The sequence below is a fragment of the Chanos chanos genome, chromosome 6, assembly GCF_902362185.1.
Source record: "Chanos chanos chromosome 6, fChaCha1.1, whole genome shotgun sequence".
NCBI classification, from domain to species: domain Eukaryota; kingdom Metazoa; phylum Chordata; class Actinopteri; order Gonorynchiformes; family Chanidae; genus Chanos; species Chanos chanos.
The window spans coordinates 7283004-7295873 of NC_044500.1; the positions used below are offsets into that span (position 1 = coordinate 7283004).

At 37.6% G+C, this 12870-nt stretch overlaps 1 protein-coding gene across 1 annotated transcript; it reads left to right on the forward strand.

Annotated features, from left to right (window-relative positions):
• Positions 1–3099: 3099 nt before the first annotated feature.
• On the forward strand, positions 3100–11118 carry LOC115814935 (olfactory receptor 11A1-like). The gene is made up of 4 exons (XM_030777909.1): positions 3100–3847; positions 7235–7380; positions 9577–9846; positions 10885–11118. The coding sequence occupies exons 1-4, from the start codon at positions 3100–3102 to the stop codon at positions 11116–11118; spliced, it is 1398 nt and encodes a 465-aa protein (XP_030633769.1).
• Positions 11119–12870: the final 1752 nt, after the last annotated feature.

Sequence of the window (12870 nt, forward strand, 5' to 3'; positions counted from 1 at the left end):
CATTTTGGAAACCGCAGAGCTTATGTAAACTTGTACTCTGATTTTTTTTTAACGCTGTACTTGCTTTCTCAGCAATAGTTTCATAGGTGTTATAGGCTGTTTTCTGTTCTGTTCTAATAAAGTATCTTAATGCTTTTTCAACTACTGTTTATGTGCATCTTCATAAATATAGTAAAGCAAAACAGGACAATATATTTTCTCTATATTTGGTTGACTCTTCAAATCAGGGCTGTTCTGACTACATGACATTTAAGAAAACCTTTTTAAACATCTTTCATCCACGTAAACATTGATGATATGTTGTCAGGTACTGGCTCCTTTGCAAAGGATGGTTACAGCCATACTGAGTTATAATAAAATATAATTATTGAATTAATTAGTCAATTCACATAATTATTTAATATAACTCAGAAATGTTCATTAATCTTTCATTTATTTAAAAACTTTTATCTCTCTCCAAGGCATTACTCTTTAGAATGGATGTGTTACCTCAACATGTCAGATGAAAAATGACATCACAAGCAAAGTTTAAAACAATCAATACTGATACGCATAAAATATTTTTACAATTATTAATAAGTTCATTCATTTCAATTTGAACTTCATGAAAAACATATCTAGAGAGAACTTTTAAAAAAAATCTGTTTCAACACATGAACAATATATTGTAGAGTATTAAGATGGAAAATTGCTCATCAGTTCTATTCATACCAGCTACTAATGGCACAGCTATTCCTAGTACTACTACAACTATTACCACTACAACTAACAGTTATCAAAAATGGCAATCTTTAGTCATATCCAAATGTCAAACACATTCTATTAAGGCAAAGATTATTATTTTATTTTATAATTTCAATAGCTACACATTCGAAAACAATAAATATATTGGTATACAACTCTAAATTTTTCTTAGAGTATAAAGCTATGACAGTCATGGCTTAGGCATGTTGGTGTAAACAGTTTCAGGAGTTCTATGAACCCTGGTATACAACTATGGAGCGTTCAGACATATAAAGACATTTCACCAATGCCCAACATCAAGACATTTGGCTTCAAATGGAAAGTGTAAAGGACAGGTACTGTCTCAATGGCTGTACAGTTCTGGAATGTTTTCATTCTCGGTGTTCACTTACTTTTACAGTATATATTTTTGTGATACTTGGAAACACTGACTGAAAGGAGACTTGAACTCATTTTAACTCAATGGATTGTTTTTGCCTAGTTATTATTACTTTTTTAAGGGTTAAAGAGGGCACTAATCCTCTCACATGCCTTACAGAGAATATTCCGAAGTGGTTGCTATCTCTGCCCTGATAACTAATTGAACTTTTGCAGGCCAGGTCAATCACACCACTCTCAAAACAAACACTGACCAGTGAATCCTAAAAAATAATTGATCATCACACTATTCTAATATGCCATCTCATTTTGGCCTTTCAACATCTTTTGTCCTCCTTTTCTACATAATACTCAAGCATATTAACAAAACTGCTTGTATTACTTAGGCCACTACTCCCAGGTTAAATGAAGATGCTGATATAGGGACTCCATGATGATATTAGTGAATATTTTAGGCTGCTGCTGTAAGTGCTTATGCATCTGTTTTTTTTCCTCCCGTCCAATGTAGGTAGAAGATTTTTGAGAGCACAGATGACTACCATTCTCCTTTGTCCTTTGTTTCTGGGATTAGTAGAATTCTGAAGGGTTCTAAATGCTTTGCTTTCTGCTTTAAAGTAACAATAAAGTTTTCAGAGTGTGTGGGACAGAGAAAGCCTGTATGCATGGTTTGCCTGTAATCACTAAGTGTGTGAAAGAATACCTTTAATTGTATATGTTGTGTTGTTTTTTGCTTTGTCGTGATGTACAAATTTTTTGATTAATAGAGCTACACTGTTGGTTGTCTTGGAACATACAGAACCACAACTTGCCACCCAAGCAAACAACTGTTCTGGACATTCAGTGCAGGAACAAGGCAGAGTCTGTTTTATTTGTCATTCATTAGGTTACAATCTTGAAGGGCTCCAGAATGTATTACAAAGTTTTATCATGTGATTGCCTATGCTTTACATTAAAACAAAAGTTTGGGAGCCTTAGCTGTAGCTAAGCTAAAACAGCAATTTACTGGCATGGAATTAGGTATGTGTCAAAAGAAAGGATCACCTTCATTAAAAGTTCAATGAATGGAAGAAAAAAAAAACCCATCTTGATATCTTTGTATGCCCTTAATATTATTTTGAGGAATTAACAGGAACAATATCAGAGATTTCTGAATTTAGTTTAAAATGAAGGGGGAAAGGGAAGACCACTTAAGGAACTTCCTGAAAATTGCATATGATCTACTGAGAGTTTCAAAAGCTTTACAACTTGAACCTGTCCTTGTAAAAAAAAAAAAAATCTAATTTAGCTACATTTGCAGAATTTATAATACATGAGCTGAGACAAAAATCACAGTCTAAATGGTGGAAAACATGAGATCATAAGAGCTCAGCTCCTTTCAGTTTAAACTTAAATGTTTTTTTTTTGTTGTTGTTGTTGTTGTTTTAATGTATTTTAAAAATTATGGCTAAAAAAATAATCAAATTATAGCTGAATTGGTAATGCAAAAGACATGCTGTACATCTGTGGAAATATTTCTGTATACTGTTACAGAAACTGAGATGACAACAAGAATTATTACACAATTGTTATATGAGGATTGCACAACAGTTACAAATTTAGTATTCTGTGTTTAGTATTCTTATACATAAGAAATGACTATCAGTCGGTGTAACTGACACCCTTGCCATAGTTACAATGAATTCCATCAAGGTTGTGCACTGGGACTTTCTTTCACCAAGCTAAGGATATAAAGCAGGTTAGACCACTGTCTTTGAATTGATTTACTAATGGGTTTCAGTGTAGTTTGTTGTTCAGAACATTTCGAATAATATCAAATACTCAGCACCACAGTGGACGCTAACTTTTTACAATATGGAAGGTAACTCAAACACAAATTGTGGAGCATGCTAGTACAAGGGGAATGACTGCCTAAGCAGCACGTTTTAATCAACAGTACTCTTTTTGGATTTTATTACATCTGAATAATTTTCAAAAATCATGGGAAATGCAACTCAATTCATGTCTATAATATTATTAGGATATACAGATGTCGGACCCATGAGATATTTTTATTTTTCTGGGTTAACTCTACTGTATTTAATAATCTTGTTTTCAAATGCATTGCTTATTGGTGTAATCTCTATAGAAAAAACCTTACATGAGCCCATGTACATTTTCCTGTGCAGTTTGTCTCTCAATGAATTGTATGGAAGCACAGCTTTGTTCCCATCTCTTCTTGTTCATGTAATTTCTAATATCAGTGAAGTTTCCCTTACTTTTTGTTTTATACAGATTTTTTGTTTGTACACTTATGCGCTTTTGGAATATTGCAATTTAGCTGTTATGTCCTATGACAGATATGTTTCTATCTGTTATCCTTTCCATTACAGTAAAATAATAACTCATCATAAAGTATTTGTGTTCATTTTGCTTTCTTGGCTATTCTGTTTTATACAATATGGTTTTACCATCTTCTTGAGTGCACGACTACAGCTGTGTGACAATGTCATTGAGAAAGTGTATTGTGACAACTACTTATTAGTTAGACTCGCTTGTTCAAATACAGATGTGAATAACATTTATGGTCTGTTTTTCACAGTTTTTTCATTAGGTATTCCATTGTTACTGATCTTGTATTCATACATGAAAATTTTGAAGATCTGTTGGAATTCTAACAGGGAAACTAAGCGGAAGGCCATGAGCACTTGTACTCCACACATAGCATCACTTCTTAATTTCTCCTTGGGTTGTTTCTTTGAAGTTCTCCAAAGTAGATTTGGAAATATAGAAATGCCTGCTACATTACGCATATTTATGTCACTTTATTTTTTGATGTGCCAACCACTCTTTAATCCTGTGATATATGGGATAAGACTGACAAAAATTAGAAATGCATGCAGAAAAATAATTTATCCTCTCACATAGCATTTTGGAAACCGCAGAGCTCATGTAAACTTCTGATTTATCTGATGCTTTACTTGCTTTCTAATCAATGGCTTCACCTGTGTTGTGGTCTGTTTTCTGTTCTATTTTAACATAATATCTAAGCGCTCTTTTAAGTGTTGTTTACGTGCATCTTCATAAATATAATACAGTAAAACAGGACAATATATAGTTCCATACTTGGTTGACTCTTCATTTCAGGGCTGTTCTAACCATTTGAAATTTAGGGAAATAAAACCTCTTTAAATGTCTTTCATCCACTTAAACACTCTTGGCATTTTCTTAGGTATTGGTGCCTTAGCACAGCTGTGACTACACTTTTCAGGAACATTCTTTTGAGTAAGATATTACTGAGCTACTCAAGGAAAAGTGTCATTAGCACATCATCAGATAATCAATATTCATGTTTTTCACACCCCTGGTTCTCACTCTCCCCTCTTGTGGCCATTTTGAGTTAGGTTTTCATGGTTTACACACTTCCTTGTTTACCTTGGTCCAGTGAAACAATCAATAATTCTTTTTGTTATGAAGTCTTCGCCTCATGTGACCTGACCTAACTATGGGTGATCTCATCGTTATTCTGATTTTTGCATTCCTGAAGCCTTGTTTTCCTGCCTGTATTTATCCTGCCTGGTATCCTGTCTTGTTCTTTTCTGTGTTCCTGTGCTTTTATTTCTTGGCCTACCCCCTGCTAAATAAACGTTGATCAACAGCACATCCATGCAGTCTGTCATCCAATTTGTGACAAAGTTAAATATTTAAAATCCACTTATTTCAGCTCAGTTAATTATTTTATTATTTTATTCAAAACATATCTAGAGGGAGTTTTCTCTATCATTTTAGTGTCACAGAAAAAGTAACCCTTATTATTGCTTAGTACAATTACTATTTCTGATAAGAAGAAGAAGAAGAAGAAGAAGAGTGGTGGTAACTTCACAGTCAAATGTGTCATACATTCCTGATTTGTTTTTTTGTTTTTGTTTTTTTATCCTACATTTAAAACTATTTTAATGAACTTATATTTTGATTTAAGAAATATATAAAATGCCATGTCATATAAAATCCTATAAATAGTATAATAACACGACTTATCTAAGAATATTACTTAATTTAATGCAACTGTATCATAATATAAAATAATTATACAGTTCTGAGTCTTTGTTAAAGTGTTATGCTGTCCTCACTAAAACCTGTTTCAGGCAACGTATTTTCAGCTATACAGCTAGCTAAATATAATATTCTCCAATGTTGCATCCTCTATGGAACAGACAGGTTGTTGTATTTGGCAGGATTTATTGTAGGAAAATATAATTTCTAAAACTAAGAAAAAGAAAACAAAAATACATACAGGTGAACACCTTCGTAAGTACTAATCAGCATCTCTCATACATAAGTAGAGGAAAGATTATTGACATAAACCAATGTAAACAGATGTTTGAGGGTAAGTATGTCAATAAGGATAAAGATACAACAGTACATATCCCTTACACAAGCATCAAAGCTTTGAACACCAAACACTAATACATCTACATGCAGTTAACAGTAAACGTCCCATCATCAGAAATACTGTACCCAAGAAATAGTCACATAAACATGTTAATATAACTATAAATAGCAAATGACTGGCAGATGAAGCCGATTTATGAACCTTAAGGCAAAGGATTAAAAGGATTGCAATGTTGTGATGCTCACTCCATGAAACCACGAAAAAAAGGGAAGCTCCTGGACACTACTTCCTGTTATCTTGAATATTGTCTGTTATATCACTTCCTCTTCAGTAAAGCTATTTGCAATCACCACTAGGTGCTACTAAAGAGCAGTCAAAAGAACCCAACATTACTGATTCCAGTACAAGTGTAAAGCTTGAACAGTCCTACTCGGCAGATATGAGAGGGAGGTAATGTCAGTTTTCAGTTAGTCAAAATCAATCATCTCACCAACAGGGTGACAAAAGCTATAATATCATTTTTGGATTTAGACAGGGAAGGGAAGGTAATAGGGGGAGATCCCCCTGTCTGTTAAGGTATTAAAAATCTCCAGTGATTATATGAAGATGAGCCCGGCCAAAACATGTTTGCTAGGGATTGCTGATATCCACCATGTGCCGGAGATACACTATCATAACCTTATACAATCTAGCCTTTGTGTAGTGGGCACACTATACAACTTCACGCCAGATAAGGGCGAGTCTTGCACAGATAGAAGATATATGTACACAATTTAAAATCTCCAACCGGAATTCGTCTGAAATTACTTCCCCCTGCAATCCTTCTCCGACAGGGCCTTTATGGAGTCTATGGCTCAGAATGTAAATTGTAGAGCCTCGTGCAAATATAGGAAATTAAGCCTTTCAAAGTTTCCTAGTCTCAGGAAACTGTCAAGAGGATTATAGCGTAAAGTACATGAGAGAATGGGAGAATGTTCTGGAGCCTTCAGTGACACATGTTTGGTGAATTTTGCTTCCATAGCCAGCCACATAGAAGTGATATCAAAAGACTGATACTGAATCCAGTATTTTAAAATTCTAATATAATTTCTCAGTAATAAACTCTGAGAGCTGGTTAAGCTAACCCTCAAAGAGACCTAATCCTCTACAAGTAATTTTACGCTGTCTTGGAACATTCTCATTAGAGACAAACTGTAGAATCAGGCCATCCACTTAAAGGAGGAAAGTCTACAGGAGGAAATTTGGTACACATTGAACAGATGAGAGAACTGTGGCAGAACATCTAGTTGACAGAATTGACTCAAGCAGCTAAAGACAGATTGAGCACAATCTTCTCTGAGTTTAAGATAACAGCGGAGCAAAGCTTCTATGTCTAATCTATATTCTGACATACATAAAGTTATGATGGGTTGTTTTATAGAGTAGGATGTGTAATGAGATCTATCTCACTTTTATTCAAGTTCAGTTTGTAACCCAATATTTGACCAAATGATTGAGGAGTGGCAATGGAAGCAGGAACATAAACATATATGAATAATAGTGCAATATTTAATATGCTTAATGGGTTTAATGCAAAAGATAGTTTATAGAAGTAATTGAATTGTTATGCATTATTAAGTATGAAATCTTTTTTTTATACCATACTGTCTCCAACAAGCGATAACATTCATTCAGTAATGAAGTGTTACTGCATTTGCCTTGTGAAGTTGCAGTAAATTGCAGTTGCAGTGAATTTCTCTTTAGGATGTTCCTTTGAAATCTTCCAAAGTAGATTTGTTAAAGTACCTATGCCTAATGTTTTACGCGTTGTAATCTCTGTTTACTTTGTGATTTGCCCTCCTCTGCTCAGTCCTGTGATGTATGGAATAAGGATGAGTAAAATTAGAAAAGTGTTAAGCAAATCAGTCCGACACATAAGGAACTCTAGCTCAAAAATCTGTCAGAATCTGCATTTTCAAAACTTTGACTTTGTAAAACATCTGTAGGCCATAATCTGAATTTCTTTGAATTTCAGTCAGTTAACGGTGTTTTTTGAGACTTATTATAACAATGTCTTGATATATGGTTGTACAAGCTGTTGTTTTCAACAGTTCAAAGTGAGATCATACAGTTTTACACTGGATGGGAATTTTAAACTCATTCAGTTTCTGATAGGTCATAAATTGGGGATATTTTGGTGTAGCTTGTTGGGTTTAATTTTTGAATAAAATATTATTTCATACTCCTAATCCACAACTGTAGGTTTCTTTTTTCAGAAATAATGTAATTAAACTGTCATTTGCTGTTCCTATGAATGTGAATATTGATAAGACACAGCACAACACAACACAGGTGTTGCCAGATCCTAAATGAAGAGGAGCTTTTATTTTGACACGGAAAAAAGTTGAGTCTTCGCGTCTCTCATGCATCAGTCACGCAGGGGAAAAGGAGCTTGCAGAAAGTTAGAGACTACAATGTTTGGATGGTGAACCAGAACCGAACGCTTTCACTGTTGGTGGGAAAGGTGTGCACTTGCGCGAACTGCCGGTGCATGCTGTGTGAAAGCCAGGATTTTCAGAGATCGGAGAGAGCTTCATCTTATTGGCCGTCTACAAGGATGCAACTGGTGGGCTAGGTGATCCTTTGTTGCGGTTAAACTTAATTGGTAGTTAGCATTCTATTAGTAGGCTAATGTTAAAACGTATAGCTAGTTAATCACTCAGAGGCCGTTTCTCAGTACGGAGTACGTCAAGTACGGACTCCCGTTCTTGGGACTTCGGGCACACACACACACACACACACACACACACACACACACATACATATATATATATGTGTGTGTGTGTGTGTGTGTGTGTGATGCGGAGGAGAGAGAGGAGACTTGGTACATTTTTCTGAACACAGGGTTGATTTGTTCATTATTTTAATAGAATGATCGAAACAATAGGAAAAAAATGGGTAAAGAGTGGTTTGTCACTATATTGAATTAAATATTGCTTGATCAATCAATGGACTTGTAACAGTTCTGTAACATACACATCCTGTGTGCAGTGTAGTGTTACTTAAATCTAGTGTCACACTATCTACCTTCACTATCTCCCTATTGCTGCTTACTTCTTGTTTCCTTTCTGAGTCAACCTAAGAATGGAAGGAAGTGATGAGAGGTTTCATACTAATATAATTAATCATTTAACTGGTAGTTTGACCGAAGAGCCCTTAGTTAGTTTAATACAGTAAACCTGTAGTAGTAATAGACTACACTAACTTTTTAATCAAGCTACTGAACAACATTTAAAACAACATAAGAGGAAAAATTAATTCTGGTCAACTTAAAATTCATGGTTAAAGTGCAGTAAAATAAATACAAAAGAAAAACATGTAAATTAACAATTCTTATAAAAAATAAGCAATAAATAGATTAAATACAAAATTACAAACATCACTAACATGTGTTCATATGTATAAAAATCCTAAAAAGTTCATTTTTTTAACAGGAGCAAAGTCCTGCAGGAAGATTTGCGCAGAGCAACGACAATGTGCCAATCCTGGCCATGATTCCCTCTGAAGTTGATCTGAAACCAGCCTAAGAGGTCTGAGACCTCCAATTAAAGAGAGGAAATTTCCTGTGTAAACACAGCAAAAACGAACATCCCTTTTTTCTGTCCTGTCATCATACTCTCCTCCCCGTCTCCTCCTGAGAGTGGCTCTGTGTAACCCACCTGGAGGCCATGAAAGATGATGGAATGCAGCCCGTGTGACAGAGGAAAAGGATGAGTGCATTTAGGTCCATTACGGGCCTGACTAAGTGGAGCCCGGCTATCTGGCTGGACTTAACCCAAGTCATTAAAACTGCCTGTCAGGATAGTGAAATACAGGCCAATAACGATGATGGGCAATTTGACCCAGCCACTTCAGGCCATGGCAAAAAGAGAGGGAAAAAAACTGGAGGGTTTTTTATGCCTCAGATATAACCTATTAGACATCATCTTGGGAGATATTCAAGAGAAAAAAAAATCTTTTTCCGTTTATGGCAGAGGCTGCGGAGGTTTAGTGAATATACAATTTATCAATGCGCTCAGTGTTTTTTTTTTTTTTTTTTCTGACAGGAAAGGAGACAGAAAACCAGCATCACCATGTTGCTCCAGATGCTGTCCCAAGAAAAGCCACATGGATGGAGCGATGAAATTGAGGTGCTGTTCACCATTTACTGGCTTGCCTGTGGAGCCTCCTACAGGGCAACTTCAGATATCCTTAGAGTTCCAGTTGCCACAGTCTGCAGGATCGTCCACAATGTTGTGGAGGAAAAGATGAACATCCTCCACAGAGTCATTCATTTTTCAAAGGCAGAAGAGCTGGAGGTGGCGGGGGCAGGCTTTGTATACCTTGCTGGCCATGAGGCATTCCGCTGTGCTGCCGGATGCCATATCGGGATTCTTCCTCCTGCAGAGCCACAGAAAAAAAATCATAAATCAATAGAAAATTTTTCCCCTCTGTACTATTGCAGAGTATCTGTGACGCCAAGGGGGCATTTCTAGGCGTGTACATTGGCAATGTGGGGTCTGTGAATGATTCACTTGTCCTTCGTAGATCACCAATGTTCAAGCAGACCCTTTATGCACCAATGGGTTTCTCTCTCTGAGGAGATGGGGGATACCAATTCCTGCAGCACTCCGTCTCTATAATGACCCTATACCAGCAGCCTGTAGCAAATAAGATTATCCCCTTCTCATTGCACATACAGTCACACACAGGAAACTGTTACGCCGGTTACTGTGAAACAAATATTTTCAACCTACTGTTTATGTACAGGTCAAGTCGAAGAAAGGTACAACAGGCATCATGCAAAGGCCAGGAGCATCATCAAACGGACCCTTGGTGTCTTTAAAACACTGTGGCGCTTCATCTTCCTGTGGGCACTAGAGATCCAGCCTCTGTTTGCCCCTTAAGTTACTGGAGCCTGCTGCATCCTCCACAACATCTGTTTGGCAGTAGATGACATCCTGAGAAACAGCCAGATTGTCTTGGTATGTGGCTCAGCTCATGTGCAAGTCACAGTAAGCAGGAGACTAGCTATGTTAAGTGCAATTAAATACACATGCAAGGTTATGTAATGATTTAATTTGGTAAAAAAATATAAAATATAAGCGGGAATCTTTTAATTTGATACTCTTAAAAGAATGATTAAGTGACAAAATTAAACTGCTGTGTTCTGGCAATCACTGAGACATTCCTGGAGCCAAACATGCTCAACGGTGCCATCACTCTGGTGAGTTTTTTTGTTTACCAGCTTGACCGAGCGAAAGACTCAGGCAGGTTGAGTGGAGGCGTTTGGCCTTGTAATTAACTCTTCGTGGGCCACGGATTTCTGTGTTTAACACACTGCTCTCCGGTACTAGAGCTGCTGACCATCAAAGTTAGACCCTTCTACCACTGCCTACATCTCAGGGGACCCTGGCCTCTACAAAGCAGCCAGATATGACCTCCGGAGGTCCATCAGGGATGCCAAGAAGAACTACAGGAACAAAGTGGAGTCCAACTACTACAGCTCTGACCCAAGGAGCATGTGGAGTGGATTTTGCTGCATCGCGGACTATAAGGGGAAAAACAGCATTGCTCCCAGAAGAGCACACCTTTTACACTTGGTTTGATGCGGACAACACAGCACCCGCCATGTGTCCACATGTGGATGGGAAGGCTGCCAGGTTGACCCTAGAAATGGCCGATGGGAGACTGTCCTTCAAAAGAGTCAACCCCAAGGTTGAGAGCCAAGGTTGAATGCTGAGGTTGAGAGCCCTGTACTGTACTCCCTGTTCAACTACGACTGTGCTGCCAAGCACAGCTCAAAAGTCATCGTTAGGTTTGCTGATGACACAACCATGCTGGGCCTCATCACAGACAACGATGAGACGGCTTACAGAGAGGAGGTGAAGGCACTAACCAGCTGGTGCCAGGACAACAGCCTCTCTGTCAAAGTCAGCGAAACTAAAGAGATGATCGTAGACTAAAGGAGACAGCAAGGGGGGGCGGACACCTGCCCATCCACATTGGTGATGCTGAGATTGAGAGAGTCAGCAGCTTCAAGATCCTCGGTGTACACATCAGCGAGGATCTCTCCTAGTCACTACATAGTGACACCGTGCTCTACTTCCTGGGAAGACTGAGGAAGTTTGGCATGAACGGCAGCATCCTAACGAGCCTCTATAGGTGCACCATCGAGAGCATGCTGATGGGCTGCATCACGTTCTGGTATGGGGACTGCTCTGCCCACAGCCGCAAATCACTACAGAGAGTGGCGCAGGCAGCATAGCACATCACTGGCAACAGACTCCCTGCCATTCAGGATATCTTCCACCAGCGGTACCTGCGGAAGGCACACAGCATCATTATTAAGGACCACAGCCACCCAGAATGCAGACTGGTCGTCTCATTACTGTCTGGCAGACAATACAGGAGGATGGCTGCATGTACCACCTGACTTAAGGACAGCTTTTACCACCAGGCCATCAGGCTTCTGAACTTGCACATCTAAACATCCCACATTGGTCTACCTGCCTCTTGCACTGTCTACTGTTTAAGTGCACTGGTTACTGCCTACTACACTGTTCACTGTTTACTGCAGCGTTTACTACACTGCTAAACTGACTACTGCACTGATACTACAATGTTTCATCCTTACTGCACTGATATTACACTGTTTACATAAAGCTGCTACAGACCCCCATTTGCAATACTGTTGTTTACATGTTTGAAGTGAATATGAAAACTGACATTACATGGATAGAAAAGGTTGTTTAATTGTAATTTAATAATTAGGCCCCAACCTGTGGAGTAAAGTGTGCAATTTTGTGTAATTGTAGGTAGTAAAAGGTCATGGAAATTTCATTCAAGGTCATTGAAAAGTCATGGAAAAGTTTTCAAATCTTGTCAGTGAATCCCAAAGAGGACAGTGAGTGGTAGCCTGTGCCTGCTTTTGTCAACTGCTGTTTGTCTCAGGCGTCGTGCCATGCCACACACATCAGTCACCTTATGATATGTGTGGTGCTGATGTGCCAAAAAATTAAGCATTTTGTTATTTGTGAAACCTGTACTGAAGTATAACTTTTCAAGATGATCCATGTTCCTCATTTCAACACAGGCAGCTGATATTTCCCCTCTACAATAACGCATAGTGTAAAATTACAATTTTATTTTCATAATATTAGGACTTTTTTCCTCATAATATTACGACCTCATTCTCAAAATCTTACAATTTTTTTTCCTTCGGTGTGGCCCTAATACTCCGTCGTGCACAACAGTCAACTACAATTACAATCAAATAACTTGGATAAACAGTACCTCCCTCAGTAAAGTTTCCTTCTTATATAAAAAAAATAAGTGCAACATTACTTTTTTGCTTCTTT